This window comes from Vicugna pacos, chromosome 17 (genome assembly GCF_048564905.1).
Source record: "Vicugna pacos chromosome 17, VicPac4, whole genome shotgun sequence".
Taxonomy (NCBI): Eukaryota; Metazoa; Chordata; class Mammalia; order Artiodactyla; family Camelidae; genus Vicugna; species Vicugna pacos.
Genome location: NC_133003.1, coordinates 41,266,323 through 41,290,172, shown reverse-complemented (window position 1 = coordinate 41,290,172; position 23,850 = coordinate 41,266,323). Strand labels below are relative to the sequence as shown.

At 38.5% G+C, this 23,850-nt stretch overlaps 1 protein-coding gene across 5 annotated transcripts in view; it reads left to right on the top strand.

Moving 5' to 3' along the window:
• Nucleotides 1-23,850, top strand: part of CNTN3 (contactin 3) — a 299,279-nt gene that overhangs the window by 268,351 nt on the left and 7,078 nt on the right. For all 5 annotated transcript variants that reach the window (XM_072941732.1, XM_072941733.1, XM_072941731.1 and 2 more), the window contains 3 exons: nt 487-721; nt 4,022-4,137; nt 15,176-15,362. In XM_072941732.1, the coding sequence (XP_072797833.1) occupies nt 487-721; nt 4,022-4,137; nt 15,176-15,362 (538 nt within the window). The remainder of the gene's footprint in view (nt 1-486; nt 722-4,021; nt 4,138-15,175; nt 15,363-23,850) is intronic.

Here is a 23,850-nt window from a genome sequence, read left to right as displayed (position 1 = left end):
TGATGGTGGGTCAGTAGTAATTTCTGACGTGATGCAAATACAGTTTTGAGTTTAATACATTGTTTTTACTTCCTCTTTTTAAGTTTCACTCTTTTGCACTTAATCATCATATCAATGTGTGATTTTTCCCCCATGAAGTCAACACTAGGGATTAGATGATTTTTATTTGATTTAGAGGTGCAATATATTCAACTGAAAGTATATCTTTATTACTCACAACTCAAATGGGGGCTGCAGGATGCTCAAAAAATCTGAATAATTTTGGAGAATTTCAGTTAGTTATCTGGATGGCTATGAAAGAGTGTCATGTGTCTATTTAAAAGCAGCTGACTATTCCTCTGACCTGTTTCTCTTTTTTTAATCTAACCACTTAATAAAACATAGACTGTTATTTGATGGCTTTTACAAAAGATTTTGTTTTACAGCTGCATTTATTTTCGTCTTTCCTCAGGGGTAAGCGTGATTTAATATATCTTTGCTTTACAGCCAGTCCCTGAAGAACTACAGAATGGTGAAGGTTTTGGTTATGTTGTTGCTTTCCGCCCACTTGGAGTTACCAACTGGATCCAGACAGTGGTCACATCTCCTGAGACCCCAAGATATGTCTTCAGGAATGAAAGCATCCTGCCCTTTTCACTGTATGAAGTTAAAGTGGGTGTTTATAACAACAAAGGTGAAGGACCATTTAGCCCAGTGACCACAGTATTCTCTGCAGAAGAAGGTACAGAAACGTTACAATTATACAGATGGTCTTCGACTTAAGATTTTTCAACTTTACAGTGATGCGCATGTGACCCACCCATTCACAAGAAACTGTACTTCGAGTTTTGAATTTTAATCTTGTCCTAGCGATATGTAGTAAAATAATCTCTCGTGATGCTGGTAGCAGCAGCCACAGCTCCGAGTCAGGCAGGCAATCACAAGGGTAAACGATGGATACACTTACGCCCATTCTGTATCATTCAGCTATTCTGCTTTTCATCTTCAGTGCAGTATTCAGTAAATTATAGGAGATATTCAACACTTTATTGTAAAATAAACCTTGTATTGGATGATTTCACCCCACTGTAGGCCAGTGCCAATGTTCAGAGCATGTGTAAGTTAAGCTAGGCTAAGCTATGCTGTTTTGGTAAGTTAGATTTTTTAGCATTTTTGACTTACGCTATTTCCAACTTATGATGGGCTTATCGAGCTGTAACCCCTTCATAAGCTGAGGAAGGTCTGCATATCAGTTCCAAACTAATAAGCCCATTGGGCTCCAAAAACCAATTTGGAAGTTCTTTGTGACTTCAGATATATTTCTTCAAAAGAAGAATCAAGTCATAGCTAGATTCCTTGTCCAGGTAATGAAGATCAACCATGCCTGCTTGAGACTCAGTGGATAGTTGACATAACAATTAGTTAAAAAGCTGTTTGTAAGGAACACATTGAGTCCCAGCCTGTGAAGCAGGGACAACATGGCCTTCCACAGCTTTCTTCTTGGAGATAAGATTAAGATATCTTTGAAGTGCCCTAGTCTCAAGCTTTATCATGGTTTCTATCCCTGAGTAAATGGTTGTAACAGGATGGAGAGGGAGGACTAGAAGTGTGACACTGGAGAATGTGGAATGTGCATGTTTGAGAATGTGTCTCCCCAGTTCCAGATGCTGTAAATTCCTACCAACTCCACTCTGGACTCTCTCCATTTCTCAGCCTTTTTTTTATACCTCTCCCAGATATTGCATTTCTTTATTTTATTTTATTTTTTAAAAATTTTTATTGATTTATAATCATTTTACAATGTTGTGTCAAATTCCAGTGTAGAGCACAATTTTTCAGTCATACATGATCATATATATATTCATTGAGACATTTTTTTCTCTGTGAGCTACCATAAGATCTTGTGCATATTTCCCTGTGCTATGCAGTATAATCTTGTTTATCTATTCTACAATTTTGAAATCCCGTCTATTCCTTCCCATCCTCCGCCCCCTTGGCAACCACAAGGTTGTATTCTATGTCTATGAGTCTATTTCTGTTTTGTATTTATGCTTTGTTTTTGTTTTTCGATTCCACATATGAGCGATCTCATATGATATTTTTCTTTCTCTTTCTGGCTTACTTCACTTAGAATGACATTCTCCAGGTGCATCCATGTTGCATTTCTTTATAAGATAACAATGTTAGGACAATCCTATGAAATTGCCGTTTTATAGCTCAAGAGCAGCTGAATATCGGCTATCTCATGTGGTTCTACCTAATTAGAATGGCAGGAGCTAACATGTATTGAATGCTTACGATCAGCCAGACATTACCTAATATGAATCTTCCAAGGAGGAGTGCCATAGAGATACTATTGTTATTTCCCATTTACACAAACGGAAAGAAAATGGAAGCTTGATGAAAAAAAATTAATGAACTTGCCAAAATCCATACAGACTTATATTGAGCTAGTATTTTTAATGCAGGGCCTTTGCTCTTGACACATTTGAGCTCATGAAATATGATCTCACAGTATCTCCTCTACCCTCCAAACCTTACAGGAAATTGCAAACACTGGCATACAATTCTCATTCCTAAAAACAACGAGACTCAGTTTTCCTTAGTACCCTCTCCCTCTATTTCTATTCTTTTTCCACTGAGTTCTGAGAGAAAAAGGAACTGGCGTTATAAAAATTTTTGCAAAAGAAAGAACTTTTATATTCATAGCCAGACCCCATTTGCAAGAGTTGCCAGTCAGATTTTCATTACACGGGCAGTTCAGGGGTCTGGGGAGTGATCGCAATTAACCAAGGAGTTTTCAGGCACTGCCTTCACTGTGCATCCTCAATGCGGAGGGCTGGCAGTGGGGGAGGGAGGGACAGCCAGAGCCTTTTACTCTTCTTGCCTCCTGCACTTTCCTTCTCCTGTTGCCATTCCTGCCTCCACTGATGAGTTGGTTAAAGGTCTTTCTGTTCCAAATGTCAAAAAATGATTTGACTTGTCTTTGAAAAAAGTGAGGGCATTATTGGAAATATATTCAGACCGTTTGTTGAATCAAAGGAGAAGTAAACAACGAACCTCATGAAGAGCCTTAGTCAGAGAAGCTCTGGGCCCTCAGAAACCTAGGGCCTCTCTACGGCACCAGAGCTGGACTGACTGGCCCCAAGTCTTCCTTGTTTCTCCAAACCAATTGCCAAATTCTCAGGAGAAAAAAAAAAATCTAATAGACCCATCCTTGGAGCCGGCATCAATCAGCCATGGCCAGGGCATCATTTATCACAGAGATGGATAATAGGGGAGGAGGCATCTCTGCTCAGAGCAGTGCTCTGAGAGGGGAGAATCACTGTGAGCCCCAAGAGTTGTCCATTACAAAGGGGATCTTTTTAAAATTTGTTGTTGTTGTTGTTTTTGGGGAAGGTAATTAGATTGATTTATTGATTGATTGAATGAAGCACTGGGGACTGAACCCAGGACCTTGTACATGCTAGGCATGCACTCTACCACTGTGCTATACCCTTCCCCGGCAAAGGGGATCTTTTTACTGTGCAGAAAGCTGTGTGCATGATTATCTACTTCACAAGAGTATAGGATCTCATTTAACCTTGCCCCTCCTGTGGGCCTAGCTAGACAGGATAATCACTAAATGCTTATTGAATAAATGAACTCTGTAGACCTTGACCTTTGTTTGGCAAGACAAAAAAAGTAGCATATGTGGGCATAGGATTTCCCATGGGGCTGTGGGAAGGAGAGGCGAGAAATAATGATAGGGAGGAAAGAACAAAGGGGAAAAGAGAGGGAAAGTGGGAGTCCCAGAAGGAAGTGCAGGAGAGGGAAGTAGAGTTGCTCTGACTGTTCACAAGTAAACGCTCATGGCTGTGATGCCGTCTCTTCCTGAGAAATGGAAAGTGACCGAGACATGGTTCAAGATGTCAAATACTTTTACAGAATAGCTTATAATACTTTCAAATTTGTTAAAATGCTTTTTTAAACAATAACTTCACTAAATTTTTTAATTAACTGTAAAAATTATAATTGTATTTCACTTTCTGTTCCCAAATAGAGCCTACAGTAGCTCCGTCTCAAGTCTCTGCAAATAGCCTGTCTTCCTCAGAAATTGAGGTTTCCTGGAACACCGTTCCTTGGAAGTTGAGCAATGGACATTTACTTGGCTATGAGGTAATTTCTTTTACAATTAATTGACTCATGTTTTTATGTTGCTGTGATGCCTTGTCTCTTAAAAGTCTTTTTAACAATGATATCCTAGCTAAAGTCTGAGTTCAGTTCTTAGGATATTTCTGCCAGTAGTGCCAATAGTAAATCACTTTCTTCCTGCTTTGTCTTATTTTTTTGGTGGCCTTGTTACTTCGAGACTCTGGAGAAGTCAGCTGTGTCTAATGTAATTCTTGCCTTCCAAGAATTCTCTTTGGTGAAATAAGATGAAAGATCTGAAACAGGAAAACACAAGACCAAATGTAACGAAGGTCAAAATTGGTCACACAGATAATGGTTAAAAAGGATGAGCGATCTTGAAAGATGTCATAAGGGTAGTAAGGCTTAACAGGACTTTAAATAAAAAGTAACTAAATGTAGAGAACGTGGAAACATTGCAGATGGGACATGGTACATTGGAGGAGTAGAAGGAGTAGAATCCAGCTGCAGAAGGTGGTTCCTGTAGGAGAGGTGACGGCAGAAAGGTACAGCAGGGCAGGTCACAGGCAGCTTTGAATGTTACAAAGAACCATTTGACTGGACCTCATGTTTCATAGGGAGCAGTTGGAGAGAACTGGGAGCAGTTGAGCTGAGAACTGACAAGATGAAAAGTAGAGTCTTAAGAAGATTCCTCTGATAATGATATTGTAGTAGCCAGAGGTGTGATTTCACCCCCACCCACAGCCATGTTCTTAGGAAACTCCCCTCCTGACTCAGTGGCAGGCTTGCACAGGCACATTTGCGACATGGGACCCTGTACCCCGCCACTTGTCAACATAACCCCCAGTGACTGCACCAGGGTGGCCACTTGAGCAAAGGCAGCTGACTCATGGACAGTTAAATTGAGCAAGTCAGATTCTTGTTTGTTGTGTTGAAGTAAGCAATATAGAGAGTGTATTTAGTGAGTGCAGTGCCATTATATGTCAAATGTAGGACTCATTTCAGACTTCTCAAGCAAAGGCTGTGGGCGGATAGGACAAAGCTCGTCTGCAGAGATGAGAATGGAGGGGACATACTCTCATGCAGCCCTGAAGAATGGAGGAGACAAGGCCGTGGAGTCTTAACGAGCAAAACAGAACAGCTCTTCAACTGTTGCCCTATTCTCAAGTGGACTGGCTATGTTCTTCATGTTACCTTGTCTTCCTTTTCAGTCAACTCTCTTTACATTTGAACTTAAGAGTGTTTCTGGTCTTTGTAACCAAATAAGCAGAGACTTGAATAAATGTTAATGACAAAATAAAGAAAGGATAAGATAGAGCAGTGATGCTCAAAGGATGCACCATGGGCCACGTTCCCCACAATTACCTGAATTTTTGCTAAAGATGAGCCCTCAGAATCCTCCCTGGACCCACTGAACCCAAACATCTAGATATGGGTATTGTTAATGCACGTTTTCACCGAGTACCCATAGAGAAACGTCTTCCTGCACACTGATGTATAGGTAGCACTGGTCTTGACACAGAGACACTTGATCATGGACAGAGCTGTCCAGACATAAGGAAAGCGAAGTGGTATTGAAGGAGTGAAACACCACATACATAAAGCAGAGCCACTTGATCAGCATCTCAAAGGAAGCCAAGCACATTTGGATGGAAAATGCCTTTAATTCTATGACAGTGAATGAAAGCAATGAAAGATGGTAGGCAACCCATAGCAGTTTCCCAGTCACTGGAGAAACACAGGTGGGATAGGAGGAGCACAGATGTGAAGGAGCCTAGTTCTGAAGTCAAACCTAGGCCACATCTCAACTCTGCCACCCACTGTGCTGGACAAGTTACATCAATTTTGTGAGCCTCATTTTCCTCGCCTGCAGAGTGGGAACACTTAGAGGCCTAAGTGAATTAGGATTTTGAAAGGATTGAATGAGATTAGACACTTAATGTGCTTCTCACAGTTTCTGGCTCATAATAATAAGCAATGAATAAGGGTGAGCCGTGTCTCCAAAGAATTTTTGAGATATTCGTTTACAGATTTCTCCCTAGGAAATATTTTCAAGCACTTCCTCATCTTCAAGCTCCTTTGCCTCACAAGAGCTGGTGACAGCTATCAAAGGGAGTCATCTGCAGGATCCCTTCCTTCCTCATTTTGTTTCCAGAACTCAAGCCTTTAAGGAGTTTGTTCCATGTATCCTGGAGGGTAAGAACAGAGAAAAGGCCACAGAGGGAAAAATAAAAGAGAAACTTCAGGTGACATTGGAGGAAACAAAGATTTGAGGCTGACAAAATTCTCATGGACCCCACACCTTTCTCCCTGGCAGTGCCCAGGTTGGGGGCAAGACCGCAGATGGGGACAGCAGTGCTTCCTATGCTCAGCAATGACGTCTCCTTCCCCAAGTGTGGCAGAACGGCCCAGACCAAAGGGATTAGATCAGTGTCAAGGTGAATTCCTTCAGCAAGGCTTTGGGAAGGGAGCCCCAGGAGTGACTCAAGTCATATTTTCCCATTAGGTGAGCAGTATATGGAATTTAATGCTAAATCAAATTCACTGAATAAAAATGAATGAACACATTTTGCATTCCTCAGACAGTAGAGTGAGATCAGCTTCTCCCCCACTCATAACTTGGTCCTTTACAAACCATGTGACAGGATCATAATTCCTGGCCTGGTTGTAGCTTGTGACGTAGGTAAGAGAAATAAACAAGAGGCTGTGTACGAATGGGCTTCGTGGGTTCCAGGCACCACAGGAAGATTGCCAGTCACTGGTGATTGTTTGAAAACACGAGGGCGGGTAGATGTTGATTTTAGAATTTACCAGTTTAAGCCAATAAGGAGTCATCCACATAAGCATACTGTTTAAGAAAGTAGAATTATACCCCTCTGGGAAAGAGACGTTGATTGAATAAGAGAGACAACCAAAGAATCTAAGTAGAATTAAGCCAGCATAATGTCTAGTTTAGTCCACACCATTTTTGAATTAAACAAACCTGTCCTCAAATCCACTAGGATAGAATATAAGCTCCACCAGGGACAGGGACTCTGCCTGTTTGTTTATTGATGTCTCCCCAGTGCCAAGAGCAGTATCTGGCACACTGGAGGCACGCCAAAAATACATGATTGAATAAATGCAGCTTTGGCTCCATTTTCTTACTGCTGTGTGGCCTTGAGCATGTTCTGAAAGCTCTCCAAGGCTCAGTTAAAATAAAAATGATAGCAGTAAATAACTCACAGCATCACTGGAGAATTAAGTGAGATAAGGCAGCCATTGTCAAAATGGCCCAGAGAGACTTTGGGAGCTTCTATTTGTCTCTATTTTGAATATTGGTCGTTGGGAAGAGATTTTGTTGGAAGGAAAATTGTGAAATCCAGTGAAGAAATGTAGAAACAACACAATCTGAGTATGTGACTCAGCATTTTGTTTGTGTTGCTGTTGATGTTGCCATTAGGTGAGAGGCAAAAAGATGAGGGGGCAGTGAGCAAGTGGGACTTTCCTTGAAATTAATTGTGGTTTGGAATGCATGATATCTTGCCTATCTGTGTAAGGAGTGGCAAACTTCACATCAAAGGGAGCCTGAATACAGTATTGAAAGGAAGCAGCTAGTGAAAATTTCTTACACGAGTGCTTTGTAAGCACGAAGAGAAGGAAAACAAGGGAATATTACTGACTTGGTAGTCTGGCCCCACACCAGGGTCGTAGCCCAGAGCCCCAGACTGGAACAGCACAAGCTTTATTCAATGGCCAAAAAATGGAGAAGTGGGAACTCAGTTCACCAACCAACTTCTCACCCTGCCTCTGGCTGAGACACCGTATATATAAGAGGGTGGAGGTACAAGGGAGGGAAAGAGTAAAGAGAAGGAGGAATATTCATGGCTTATCCAAGAACTGGAGTGTGGTTTGGACTTAGAACAAGGTAACACTCCTTTTCAGTCCTTGTAGGGCCCTTCTGGTTGTTGCCATGACAACTATCAAGGGACCAGGCATCGGTGGGTGTGTCATTTAGCATGCTAATGTATTACAGCGAGCTTATAATAAGGTTCAAGGTCTACTGGAGGTCAGGTTCTCGGCCACCTTGGACTCAGCTAATTCTAACCCGTTCTTGTCTCTTTGCAGCTTCCTCCTTTTGTGACTGAGCCTAAAATTCAGAAAAGGGCAGTTGGTTTCCATTCAGGGGAGGGGCAGGAGTATGATTCTGGGGCATTTGCCTTGGTAACATTAAGAAAAGATGTGCTAATTGGAGCAATCTTAAGAAATAATTTATATGATTATACCAAAATAAAAATGTATGTTTTCATGATTTAAACACTAATCTGGAAGAATAAATGACTGAGCAGAGAATTTAATTCGCAGTCTTGTGGCTAACTTTCAGGGTTGCAGTTTCCCCAACATGGCTTTAAAATTGTTAATAGCTTCTGCTTTTCTCTCATCTCAGTGAGGGTTGAACAGGTGCCACGTGGCGTGCTGAGCACGCATCATCATTAGCATCTCGACTAATTTCCTTTCTGATTTGACCAAGGAGTCGTCGAGGAGCTCATGTCCCTGGGCTCCAATTTATTTCATCTTCTCAGCCATTAACGCTCAGGCTCAGATCTTTTCTTGTGCCCTTTGAATAGGAACAAGAGATACAGGCATGATGAAGAGGCTGCAGATGGCTTAAATTCTTGGGTAGTGAGTCTAAAGCTCCAAAGTTCTAGTATGGGACATACAGTTTCTTTAAAGTCTTTGTGTGTCTTGAGAAAATTAAACTTAGGAGAATGACCTTAATAAGTGATGGAAACAAAAATCTGTACTTGTGAAATAATACCAATTAGCATATGGGGGGATTCTGGATTTTTTTTCATGTTTGGCAGGGGAACATAACTAAAAATGTGTATGGAAGCAGAATATGAAAATGAATATGTGTATGTGTGTGTGTGTCTATATATATATATGTATATATATGAATGACTGGGACATGATGCTGTCCCAGTCACCAGAAAGTGACACATTGTAACTAACTGTACTTCAATTAAAAAAAAAAGCAGAAAAAAAATGTGTACAGGAGGCCAGACTACATCTTCATTGGTATCTTCTTCCAGCCTCCTGTTCTAAACAGCTGTACAGCATGTGTGTAGTTTCTCACATTTTAGTTAGAATGGAAAAAGATGTCAACTATTTGAATACTCTTTTTGAGAATATGAAAATTCTACTGGAAAAAGACAAAGACACAGAGAGAGAGAATCAAAATTCTTACTCTCAGGCAAAGAATTAACTTCATTCCACCACAAGTCGCATATACATAGGAAAATTGGACAGAGGCAGTTCAGGCACATGTAAATACATAGAAAGCAGGTAAAAATGAATTGAGTGAATAAAATGCAGGCTTTTTAGAGGTGGAAGGATCTGTTCTGCTGGAGACAGCAGTGAGTATGTGTGTGAGTGAGAGTTGCCCAAATGATGTCGTTTGTTGTTAAGCAAAGATAGTCCCCACCAGACCATGGCTCAGCTTTGAGGGATACAGGGCAAGACATACCCCAGCCTCTCTCTCCACCCACCGGCACATCTCCTGGCTTCTCCATCCAGTGTGAAGCCAGAGGATCAGGGAGCCTGGCATGGAGTTCACACGGCTCAGCCCTCCCGGGATGAGAGCCCAGTAAAGAAGAGGAGAAGGTAGATCTGGTTGTTTTCCAAAACACCGTTGAATGCGTTTGCCTGCCTGATGTTTATTAAGATGTGTTTCGTCTAGCAGCTAAGGTGAAATATTTGCCTCCCTGAAAACCTCTAAGTATAAATGAAATTATTTTCATCTATTAAAATAGCATTTCTGACTTAATACCTGTACTTTAATGGCTTAAAAAGGTGCCAGTTTTCAGTACGCTATTTTTACAAACTGCATTACGTTTTAAGGTTAAGTGAAATCTGTGAAGCCGTGATATTAAGGACTCCTCACAGCAGGGGCATTAGTTTTTGGAATAACCAAGTTACTGGCAGAAATGGAGATAGCATTTTAAATCCTGACATTCCTCAAGTTTGTTTTCTGTTTACTTGCCAAGATAAAAATATACTGGCTTGTGAAATGGTGTTATGGTTCTGAAGAAAAGAAAATTATATTACCTCATCAAGAAATTGGAGTTCCAGTGTTTTAGAGACACATAGAATATTATGACCTGATTAACCAGCTTGGTGAATAAAAGGAAAAAAAATTTTTCTTCCTCTCTACGCTATCCGTAAAACACTTTTGACATCAAACTTGTGGGGTTTTTTCTCTACACGGACCAGTTCTCGGACACCAGGTGGGTGTCCTAAAGTTCAGTTCAATTCTGACACTCTATACCTGGAGTTCAGTTCAGATCCTACAAATTAAGAGTTCAGTCCCACAAGACTGCCTCCCTACCACACGCACACGCACACGCACACGCACACACACACACACTCACACACAATTCAGATGTCAGTCACAAGTCCAGGCCTCCCGTACTCCGATCAATTGGCTGTACATCAGAGGTTCCCACAACCCCCTTCTTGGTTTTGATTACTTACTAGAATGGCTCACAAAACTCAGGCAAGCACTTTACTTACTATTATCCATTTGTTATAAAGGATACAACTAAAGAGCAGCTAAGCAAAAGAGATGCATAGAGCGAAGTACATGAGAAGGGGCACAGAGCTTCGATGCCCTCTCCAGCGCCCCCACTCTCCTAATCACCTACTTGGAAGCCCTTCAGACCTCTCCAGGTGGAGTTTTCTATGGAGGTTTCATTGCATAGGCAGGATTGATTAAATCCACCTCCAGCCTTTTGTCAAAAGGTGGAGCTGAAGATTCCAACCCTCTAATCACCTGGTTGGTTACCCTGGCAACCAGCCCCCATCCGGAAGCTACGCAGAAACCCGAGCCACCAGATGTCTCATTAGCGTGCAAAAGATTCCAGGGTCTTGGTGGGGGCTGTATGTTAGGAAACCCTGGCAGAGACCAAACATTTGTGTCTTATTATGTCACAGGGAACCTCTGTGGTGGGAAGGAGGGAGACATTTTTAAACTGTGTGTTTGAGTCCTTCAAGAATTCAGCAGCACTGGGTGCTTAGTGTGTACAGGCTTTGTCCTGAGTGGCAGAGCCCTGATGGTGACCAAGACAGACCCGCGTCAGCGGTGTGATTCCACCTTAGCATCTGCCCCTCCTGCTCTCTGCTGGGCCAAGGAATGCAGCTGATTTCACAGGTGCACCCGCCGCCACTCTAGCAAACCAAGCCTAGTGACCCACTGCTGATGGAGGGAGTGGCCTGTACCTTTCAGGAGATGAAAAATGTTGAGAGCCACAAATTAGTCTTAATCACCCTCTCCTTTGGATTTGCATTTTATCCCCCCCACCCCAACCTCAGAGTGAATCTACAACGTGAACATTTCTGTGTTTCTTCCATTCTGAAAATTCTCAGGCGTTTTCACTTTTACTGTTGCCTTTTTCTTATTATCCTGTTGTTACCTCTTCTTCTGGAACTGGTTGGAAAATTTCATTTCATCCTCAGTGTTTCTTAACTTGGCTTCCATAATTTTTATGTCTTCCTCCATGTTCTGGATTTATTAATTCTCTCTTCTCCCTTCCAGCCTTCACCTTAATTCTATCTCGGGTTTCTTATTTTTTAATATTGTATTTTTCACATGTCGGAATTCTGCTTGATATTTTTCAGGATCGCCCCATCTTTTTTCTTTATCTCCTATTCTCGCATTATAAATTCAGTCCCTTTAGTAAAGGTGGACATTTTAAATAGACTTATTTTAAGATCCGTTGCAGATAAGTGTATTTTACCTAGTCTCCTGTGGTCCAGTCGGCTGACTCTTTCCTGTTAGCGGGGTTCTTCTTGTGCTTTGTAATATTTCTCTCTCTGCTCATCTTTTGTAGATGCTGCCTTCATGTTCTGTCAATGTGAAATGAACTCTTCTCTGCACAATTATACTTGCAGAGTTTGTTCCTTCTGTCTAGACACATTTCCTTTCTTCATCCTTGTTTTGTGGTTGTGCCTATAAAATCCAAATTAGTGTGGAGTTATATTCTGTTCTCTCAGGTGGGGAACTTTTACCATTTAAACCCAGAGCACAGCTGAGAGAAAAAATGATGTCTTTTTATTCTTAACTTTTCCATCTTTTTTTAATATCCTTATGTAAATATTTTTGAGCAAAATTTTATAGAACCTAACTGATATTACATATAGAAAATAACTGATTCATTACTTGTAGAAAATTGGAACTATTCATGTCACTGCTTTGTTACCTTATGTTTTAGGTTTATGCATATTTATTCAATTTTTTTAAAGAAAGTAATTTTAAAAGATTACACAATCCATTCTAAGTAACATCATGCTCAATTTTGGCACAAATTTTCTCTATGTTTACATACTTTTAATATCTGTGAGCAATGGATAGCTAAAAATAAATCTCTCATTCTGATACATGGAGATTGATTAGAGTACTTCAGAAACAAACTGCTAGCAAGAACCTTCAAGCACCTTCTGTGAAATGATTTATACAAGATAATCCGTACGCCAATCAAAAGTTATTTTTATTTCTTCTTTAAATCAGTCTCCTAAGGAATGATTTCTTAGGCAACTTATATTGAGGTGATTTGGATACAAAAGGAATGACACCTGGATTGGAACCTAGCAAGAGGCCAGTGTGTATCACAGATGATCCTGAGTTACTTAAGTACCCCCTGCCTCTGTCACTCCCTCTGCTAAGTGACAGTTATTATAACTTGTAATGATGTGATCTTTTCCCCAATCTCTGCTATATCCCAGGCCACAAGTTTTCAGGTTGTCTATAACATTTTATTGTAATTATTGATTATGTGTCATTCTTTGTTAATACCTAGACAGTGCTTTCAAGGGCAGGGAGAGTGTCATCATTTTTGAGTCATCTAAACCTAGCAACAACCCCCATTCCATGTTTACAACTGGTGAATTTAAAATATATATGTGAGTTTTTCAGTATCCAATAACAATTTGCTCAGCTGTGGCTTTATAAAAGACAATTTGGCATTTTAATCTTTAGTTAATGAATAAAATCTATGTGGTTTTTTTGATAATAGTAAATGGAGTCTGTCAGTTATATGGATTTTTTTTTTTGCTAAAATGTTATCAAGTTTTAGTGTTAATTTGATGCTTTAAAGCTGTAGGGCTTGCATATTTAATTTGTCCTAATAATTTGAGTTCACATCCTCCTTTTGAGGTTCTATAAAAACCAATCCGTTTTTATAAAAAATTAATAACTCTCCTCCAGGAAAAATGCACATCCACACATATATGAATCCAGCATTTTGCATGAATTTAAAGGGGCCTATATATAAGTATAACTATATGTAAATGTACATGCATACACATATATATGTACATATAGAGGGAAAATATTGATCTGGTGTAATATTAGTGCACTAATTTCAGATCATTATGCAAAAATCTGAGATTTTACATTTTGCTACTTATTTTTTTAAAGAAATAATTTTATAGTTGCTCATTTTCCCCAGAAAACAGTAATTTCTAGTGTATTTTTCTCAGATGACTGAAGCAGGTTGACCTTGTGCATCCCATGAACACATTTTGTTTGGCCCACACATTGTCTTTAAAAAATGAAACCAATTCTAAATTTGGGGCATTTCACATTAAAATCAGGGTTTCTTCTTTCTTCTTAAAAAAGACCTGTAAATGCTGGGTCCACCTGTCCTGCCATCAACAAGAGCTGAATAGAGGTGCCATTACTAAGATGAAACTTGGCCATCTACTTTGCCACAGTCTCCACAAGTCTCTGTGGTCTTCCTGACTCTGAAGGCTAAGGATTGGTTGCCATTTTCATTGTGCTCAGGCAGCTATTTACTTAACACAAATTATAGAAATGGTTTCCTGATTTGTATTTTGCTATCAAAATACAAAAATGAAAGTCAAATCAGGGTGGAGAGGGAAGGCATAGCTCAAGTGGTAGAGCATATGCTTAGCATGCACAAGGTCTGGAGTTCAATCCCCAGTACTTCCTCTGAAAATAAATAAACCAAATACCGCCCCCCCCAAAAGCTAAAAGTAAAAAAAAAAAAAAGAAAGTCAAACTAAAAGGGCACATATTACCAGGAAAACAGGAAAATGTCTATTTATTTATTAAAGTAAAAAATATATGTTAAGTGTCTAACTCCTGTTTTGGATGGTCAGATGGTGATATCTGGTCTCAACAGAAGGAACAGTTGGACTTCTCATGAGCCATTTTTGTTTGGTTGTTTTGTTGCTCATGTTGGTTTTGTTTCTGTTTTTACTTTATGAACAATCCAAACTTTCTAGTGAAGTGTAGCAGAACTTTATACCGTAAATTGGAGTTCATTGGTGAACATGTCTTATTATTGCATTTTTTCTACCCTTATTTCTTTTCATTATCAAATACTATCTTATTTTTGTATTTTAAACTGTGTATGTATATATCTTTATAAGAAGTCTCAGATCATTGTGCACAATTTGTATGAAATACAAATAAAACATTTCAATATATAGGTATATTTACCCATGTTACCTGCTTTCCTGTTCTCTGCAGCAGCTGTGCGTGCACAGGTGGGCTTGGTGACACTTGGCCATTGCTGTAGGACAGCCCAGTGGCCAGCTGGCTTTTTGATGGTCCTTGCTCTGACAGCTCACTTTCTTCACAGGAGGAATCTTCACGATCCATCGGTGTTTGAGCATTGCTGCCAGCCTCCTGGAGTTGAGCTTGGGCTGCGGGATTAGAATCTGAGAAGGAGGGAGCAGATCACTTCATTAGATATGCAGATTTCTCCTTCATTTTCCCATTTAGAAGACCGTGGTCTAGTAGCATTTAGCACTTAGTCTCTTTGAGTTCATCTGATTTATTTATATACTTGTTTATTATCTCTTTTTTTCCTGGAGTCCATTTTCTTTCACCTCTGTGGCACAGAGCCTAATGTAGCACCCAGCACACAGTGGGTCCTTAAGAATTACTTGTTGAAGAAATCAGATAAATAAAAATTACAGTGCCCATCTTAAAGAAAATCACTTAATGTAGAGGATGCTATTTTGTCAGCCCTTTGCATCTTTTATGTTTTCTGTCCACCAGGTGCGGTACTGGACTAATGGAGGAGAAGAGGAATCATCCAGCAAAGTGAAAGTGGCAGGAAATGTGACGTCGGCCAGACTCCGCAGCTTGAAGAGCAACTTGGCCTATTTCACTGCTGTCCGGGCTTACAACAGCGCTGGTGCTGGTCCCTTTAGCGCCACAGTTAACGCAACCACCAAGAAAACTCGTATGTATATTCTGATATTTTAAATGGCAAAAAGAAAAAAAAAAGCTTTGCATTGAAAATAATGGCCTTTTTTATCATTTTAAGTGGGCAACCCAGTCATTAAGCCCACGAATGATGTAAATCCAACTCCAAACCCTCATAAACTCAGAGGCAAACATACATATCTTCCCGACATCTCTGAATTTTTAGGTAGAAACCCCACGTGAAAATGGGCACCATTTGAAAAATCTTAGTGTGGGGTGTTTAAGTCAATTCTATCCACTTGGCTTTTAAATGTGATCAACTTAATTGGTTTATTTTGTGTATTTTTAGTTCTCCAAACTTTGACAGTTTTTGATAAGCATGAGAAAGTTAAAGTTCAGGCCAATGAATCAAGAGGTTTTTTTTTTTTTCTTCTTTTATTTCCTACGTTATTCAAAAGAGGGCCATGTACAAATGTACAATAAAACGTTACCATCCAAAGATGTTTGTCCACAGGAATATATTGATACTTTAAAAAATCTGACCAGAGATGTCAGTCAGTGTTGCCTTCAAAGCAGAGTCTTTGCTCGCTGTATATTCACAGATAAATTCACAAGCACCAGTTATGAGCTAAGCACTCCTATACATTCACTTGGCTTTTAAATTTGCCTACAAGAAAAATCAGTGATTTGCCATTTTGTTGTCTGTTACGTATATTTCCATGAAACTGATAGGACCAGTATATATTTACTCATTGTGTTGTGTTGCTGCCTTCTTACAGTGCAGCCATTTGAACTGGCATTGTCATGGTCATTATCATAGCTAGTAGCATACCTGTCTCATATGCTGTACGTGTTTTCCTACATTCAGATTTGATAACTACTGCATGACGTAGGTACCATTCTTACTTCTTTTCTGAAAGTGAAGAATGTGGGAGCATGAAGGGATTAGCTTTAATTTTAATATAATGATGCATTACTTTGACTTGCAGAAAATTTTTCTTCTTATTTTCAAAATTAATTTAATAATAATGTTTTCTTAACCGGCTTTATATGGGAATGAGACAGTAATTTTGCTTGATTTCCAGTTTCATTAATGCATTTCTATTTCTGTGTATAATCCCCGAATTTTTATGAAAACATACATTGGCTGTGTAAAATTCCTAAGAACAACAACAGTATGAAATTGAATATTGTTGGCTAGTGTTGTGGGTAAGTTAAAATCTCTATAAAACATAATTCTACCATTTTGGATTTTAATTAACCAGTGTTACTTTGATCAGGGAAATTCCCATGTTTACCTTTTCATTATCTATAGAAAAGAGAGTTTGGTTACCAACTTACTAGTGTAGTAAGTTGGCAGAGCAAACGTTTAATAACAAACTATTTTAATCCCTTTAGTAGTACACATTTACAAGCAACCAACTAATGTGGTAATTAGATACTATCCTTCACTAATTAGTAGAGGAAGCTTGACCCAGTCTCTTTTTCGTAACACATGGTTGGGGTTAGACCAAGCAGCATGTAGGTTTGGCAATAAACTGAAAATATTCTGTATTTAGAACTTCTGACTAAATGTCTTTGGTATTCCCAGTAACAATTCTGAATTAATAAGATTTAATTATGCATCGTTATTTATATATTCAAAGCACAGCATCAATCAAAATTTCTGATTGCAGAAATATATGCAAACATGTGTATCTGGCTTTTTCCTCTGACTTAATAATTGATGTGATTACTTGCTAGGAAATTATGATTGTAGAAGCCCCTGTGACATCATCATGGAATCAGTCAAGGACTCAGTGAATTGGTTAAGTGGAAGGGAGAGAATATCGTGGTAATGTCAAGTAAAATAAAATTTTAAAAAGTAGCAAAACCCCTTTATAATTCAGAGATAGTATATCAATGCCCAATCTAAAGTAGAAATTTGAGGTTATGATGATGATGATGATTTTAATGGTTAACATACTTATGGAGCAATTTCCAGTCACTGTTCTAAGTATGTTTCATGTATTGATTCTTTTTTAAAAAAATTTTATTGAGGCATAGTTGATATACAGTGTGTTAATTTCTGGTGCATAGCATAGTGATTCATTTATATATAAGCTTTTTTGTATTCTTTTTCATTATAGGTTACTACAAGATATTGAATATAGTTCCCTGTGCTGTACAGTAGGACCTTGTTGTTTATCTGTTTTACATATAGTAGTTAGTCTTTACAAATCCCAAAGTTCCAATTTATCCCTTCACACCCTATTTCCCCCTGTAACCATAAGTTTGTTTTCTGTGTCTGAGTTTGTCTCTGTTTTGTAAATAAGTTCATTTCTGTCCTCTGTTTTTGGATTCCACATATAAGTGATACCACATTGAGTTTTTCTTTTTCTTTCTGGCTTACTTCACTTAGTATGACCATCTCCAGGGCCATCTATGTTGCTGCAAATGGCATTAGTTTCTTCTTTTTATGGCTGAATAGTATTCCATTTTATAAATATACCACAGCTTCTTTATCCAGTCATCTGTCCACGGACATTTAGGTTGATTCTTAATTCTCACAGCAACACCATGACTTGGAAGCTATTAGTAGTCTCACTTTAGAGATAAGAATGCTGAGGCACATGGAAGTTCCCTGAGATTACAGAGTAAGTAGCAAGAGAGCTGTACAAACCCAGACATTGTCTGAACCACTGTACTAGCCTCACTTTCACCCATATAATTAGAATATTCATGTTTTATTTAACACCAGTATTTACTGGGTTTTACTCTGTGTTTAGGAACCTAGTAAGGTTGTTCAAGACAGAAAGGATCTCTGTGCTCAGGGAGCCAGAGTGAAGGGAATCCCCAAAATTGAATAAAATCCCCCTGAAAATGATGCATTTCTTTTGCCATGATTTAACTGGAGTCTGTATGTGGGGCTGTACGTGTTACTGAAGAAAGGTTTCCTACATTAATTGGAAAATTCACAAAAAAAATTAAAACCCCTAATTATTCAAACATTGTATATAAAGATCATTGTTAATTTTTAAATTTTTAATAATTTTTTAAACATACCAAAATACAAGTAAGATAGTCTTTTAAGGTTATTTCTAATATTTTTCCTGGCTGCTCTTAATAGTCATCCTAACTTTTGACATGGTGTTAGCTTCAAATCCTACTTAGGAATTTTGATAAGGCTTTTGTGATTATCGCTTCAAAGAGAATTATTGTCATGCCTCAGACATAAAGACCTAAAATAACATCTCTGAATTCTTCCTTGCTATCTTTCTTCCCCTCTAGATTATAATCTTTATGGGGAAGAAGTTCTTCTGTGTCTTGTTCACCCAGCCCCTGTGCCCAGCATGGCACTGGGAGCCACTCATTAAATATTGAGAGGGTAGCTAGATGGATGAATGAAAGCTAAAGGAGCAGGCCAGCCTGAAGAACTGTATTAATCAGGTGTACTGCCTCTTGACTGAACATGGTGAATTCAGAACACTTACTGTAGTCCTTCACCATCTTGCTTAAAATGCGCCAGTTTCATGTACTTATAATCATGAAATTCTGTATGCAAGTCTTTGCATCCATACAGATCTTGGGTGATATTTTTGATTAATGTAAATAATACAAGGATTCTCAAGTTAAGTACTGTAGCTTCCATTAAACACTTAATTTTTGATATCTAAATACTTGTGTTTTTTTTAAAGCATTTCGAAGTTAAACACTAATTAGCCTCTTGAAATAATCTTGAAATAATCTAAGATGGATTTTTGTTACTTTCAACCCAAAGAGAGCTAATTCTTAAGAACATCTTTTATCTAAAGGCACTGATGAGGAAAAATTGCAGATGGCATTTAATGACGAAATGTGATGGCTTCTAAAAGGAAATATGTTGAGACGTTTATGTTCGGAGACTGCAAGAAAGAATGTAGAAGGCAAATATTCTGCTTTGTATAACTGAAAAGTCAAGTGATAATTCTGGTTTTCAGTATAGATAGATTTAGCACTCAACATCCTCAAGAATCATCTAACATCTTGAATTGAATATTTCTAAGACTAAAGTTCTTGATTGCCTTATCTACCCCATTTAAAACCCATCTCAGTAAATTTAATCCCATTATTTCACTTGCTTAGGCCCCAAAATCTTGGGGTCACCCTCAACTCCTCTCTCTTATACCCTCCACCTGATCCATAATCTGACTTCTCCAAGAATCTCCCTCTTCTTGCAGCATTCACCGCAGTCGCCCTGGTACAAGCTGGTACAACCCTCACATGGGTCAGGTCAGTGGCCTTTTATCCTTCAGCCCATCAGCCTTTGCCTCCCTTAGGCCAGAGTGGTTCTGATGATGTCACTTCTCTGCTCAGAACCTTCCAGTCACTTCTCATTTCACTCCAGATAAATGCTAAGTCCTTAAAATGCCTAGCAAAGCCTATACAATCCATCCTCCAAATCCCACTTAGACTACTTTCCTACTATTTTCATTCCACTTTCCTTTTAGGGTGTGTACCTGGGCTGTTCCTTCTACACAGAAGGGTCTTCCTCCAGACGTCCATGTGGCACACTCCCCCATGCTCAGATATGACCTCAACACCACCTGACCGCCATATTTAAAAGTACAACACCTCATCTCCCGACACTCCGTCTCCTTCCCTGCTTTATTCTGGGGCCTTGCACTTGGAGCCACCACATATGCTTTATATAACATGTTCTTATTTATTTTATTGTTGTCTCACCAGCCTGCTTTGACTGGAGGACAGACTCCTTTAGGGCAGAGATGTTGCCTCTTCTGATCATTACTCTATCTCCAGAGCTCTGTCTTCAGTGTCTGAGTCATCAGAGTTGGTGCCATACAAGTATTATTTGAGCAAGCAAGACTCTCGCCATCTCATGGCTCTGTCCTTGGCAGCATTGTTCTCACCAGCTTCTGTCTTCACAAGTAGCAGTATTGCCATGAAGCACCTCATGGCCTCTTTCTCTCAACTAAACTGCTGGGAAAATTGGGCACCTCCTTCCTGATTACTCCACTCAGAGCCAAGTAGGGTTCTTGGCTCATCCAGAACCAATTGTTATGGCCAGTTGGTGGAAAACGTTGATTTGCCTGGCCTGAATCCCATGCCAAGACTCTCCCCTAGAACAAGGGATCCTATCTTTTTTTGTGCCTTCACATATGATTATACATGTGTGTCTGTTGAGAAAACAGTAATACTGAACAGTGAAATCAGTTTCTCACTGGATTGTTTGCTTTTCCAAATTGAATGCTCATGCATGTATGGTGAGCCAACATTAATTACCTGAGTTTAAGGAAACCAGTTAAGCATATCCTCCGGAAAAGACAAGGAAATGTGAGTAAAATAAGCACTAGAGAATATTTCAGAGGTTTTCAATAAAATCAATATTCCTGCTTCAAACACATAATTTGGAAGTTCTAGGTTTTTCATATGTACAATTTAATTAAATTATCATCCACTCTAACTTATAACTCAGGATACATACCGATGCATGGTTTCCCAAATTTTATGTGATCTGCCTTCTCAGTTTTTGCCATCTCTGTGAGCCTTCTCTAGTAATACATACCTAATTTATTTTTTCTTAAAAGCTAACTTACTACTTTTACTTAAATCAACTTAGAAAAAATGGAAACTGATTTTCAGAGTATGGAAACCATTATCATTGAGATAAATAGCTGTTAACAAAATAGTAAACAGTTAACAATGACAACAGTAATAAATACAATGAAAAAATAAGCTATTCTCCATTTTAAATACTACCAACATAGTCTTGTCTGTTCAAACATCTGAACCTGCTCCCTCTTCGTGCTGTTAGCATTGAAGGGATATTAAAGACCTAGTAGCCCCCATATCCAGCTATAGCTTCAAACTAATGGGAAGACTGAAAGGGAATTCCTTCCTAGGTGACTGAATGTTATTTTTTACCTTTTCTGTGTGTCACATATCACATTATGTATGCCACCTACTCCTATCTGGCTATGATATGCCACAAATCACACAATCAACGCTAGAATACACTGTTTATTAATAATGTGCATTTCTTAGATTTAGGGTTTTTTTTCCCTGTCTATGGGCTTCAACAAAGTAACTCCTGATTTTGTAAGCTCTGAAGCAAGACAGCAATATAATATTAAATTTGACCAGAATTCAATCAGGAAGTTTCAGCTAATATAGAATCAAGTAATTCCTCTTGCCATATGTATAACTCTGATGAACTTTACTTGTAGGAGCTTTGGCGCTTTTTTGAAAATCTGTCCAACTTGCGCATGAGTTCTGTAGAAACTTGTAAGTGTTCTGATTATAGTTTATGAATTTTCATAGTTTTATTGCCCCAAGTAGGAGAGATTTTGGTCAAGGAAATTACCAGGCACTTAAAGCAAAGAAAGACTTTTTTCACTGACATTCTAGATTAGACTCTCAAGTACAGTCTTTTCCTCAGTTTCTGATGAGTTAAGAAGCAGGCTTTTTTGCTGTGTTTTTTAAAAATTTGAGTCAATTTCCTATAATTAATTAATTTACTTATAATAATTACAGTGATGCCAAGACATATATATCTCATTATTTGGGAGAAATTGGCTTTTGGTGACTTGTTTTCTACACAGTGTCACGTTTAAGCAGTTTAATTATAAATGCCAATGTCTGACTCAAGTGAAGTCCAAATGGAAAGTCTACCTTCATGCTACCACTTATCACATGAGTCATCTCATTACCATCATGTAGTCAAGAAATCTGTTGAGTTTTGCATAATTAGTCACAGCAAGCATGTATTCCTAAAATTCCATATTTTGAAAGTAAATGCCAATTTCACCATCACCACTCTGAAGATATCATCACTGAAAATTCTGGATAGTAATATTCTCAATTTTATCAATCTCTATTTTTTATATATAAAGGTAAATATGTTTATTGTTGAAACTTTGGGGGGCAAATAGAAGAAAAAATAAAAAGTGCCCATAATCCTATCATTCAGAAATACCATCATTAAAATTGTTGGTCTTTCTTTCTAGATTTATGTTCTATAAAATGTTTCTCTTAGACAGTGGAGGTTATGCCATATATTTAGTTACCTGATGTCAAAACTTTCCCTAATGACATTTAATCATGATTAAATATTATTAATAATTTTTCATAAATGTGTTAGTGTAGATATAACATTCTGTTGTGATAATGCACCGTAATTTAGCCATTTTCCTATCAGTAGACATGTCTTATAGTCCCAGCTTTGTCCAATCAACAGCCTTTGGGTAAACACTTATTTGCGGTCAAGTGGCTGTGGGCTTCATAGAATCTATAAAGCTGATGTTCAGGAGTCTTATAATCAAATACACAGAGCATATCAGGATAGGTGCTGAAAGAATGATAATAATAATAAAAGCCTTTGATGTAATATTATTTTTGCCACATAACATTTGAAATTGTTGAAATAATGTTATAGCCTGTCAGTTAGTGTTGTGCCATTAATACAGTGATATACCACTATTCCACTGGAATTAAATTAGTTTTTATCATTTTTTTTTCTGTTTTAGCATACTGTCAATACAGTAGAAGTTGAGTTGACAGAGAAAAAAATCTATATGGTATGAAAGTTGAGATATGATTTACAAAAAACTTCACAATGTAGACCAAATATCAAGTTAGTTCTAATAAAGTGTGGAAGTCAATCAGCGTTCCCTGTTGGGTTTCCAACAGGATAGAACATGAAAGATGAAATCGGAAGTCCTAAGAGATATGTTGTCAACTCTCTCCTGCCCATTTCCACACCAGTACTTGACCCAGTGCCTTTATAAAAATGTATTGTATTGCATAAGAGCTATTTAGGCTGCTGGTTAAAAGCTGTATCAGTCAGATTGGGCCAGCATGGGCTAGAGTAGAGTAGAGGCCAAAGTATCCAAAACCTCCAAACCTCAGAGGAGAGAGCTACGAGTGTTTCCTTCTCATTCACACTTCGTGTCCATCACGAGTGAGACTCAGTTTGATCTAGTCTGTCTTCACTCCAGGACCCAGAATGAAGCAGCAGCCACTCTCGTACATGAAAAGAGGCCCTGTTGCACTTTAGTTTGAGAAGTCAGGAAAAGCATTCCTGGGAAAGTGAAAGTTGAGTTTACTTTGAGATGTACCTGTTTCTTACTCATTTCTATGACATGCACAAATTTGTTGTCAACTGTTCAAGAGTTAAATAAGGTCATAGGTAGTTAGCACAGTGTAACCGGAGCTGGTTTGAATCCACATGATACCTCTTACCAGTTGTACATCTTAGCATGTTCTTTGCTTTTAATTTTTAACTGTGATAAAAATACACATGACATATTTCCATTTTACCCATTTTTAAATGTAAAATTCAACAGTGTTAAGATTTATTATTCTGCAGCCAATCAACAAAACCCTTTTCACCTTACAGAACTGAAACTCTGTACCTGTTAAATGACATCTTCCCAATCCCCCCTCCCCTACCCCTGCCAACCACCATTCTACCTTCTATCTTTATGGTTTTGACTATTCTAGCTACCTCATATAAGTGGAATCATATAAATTTTTCTTTCTATGAT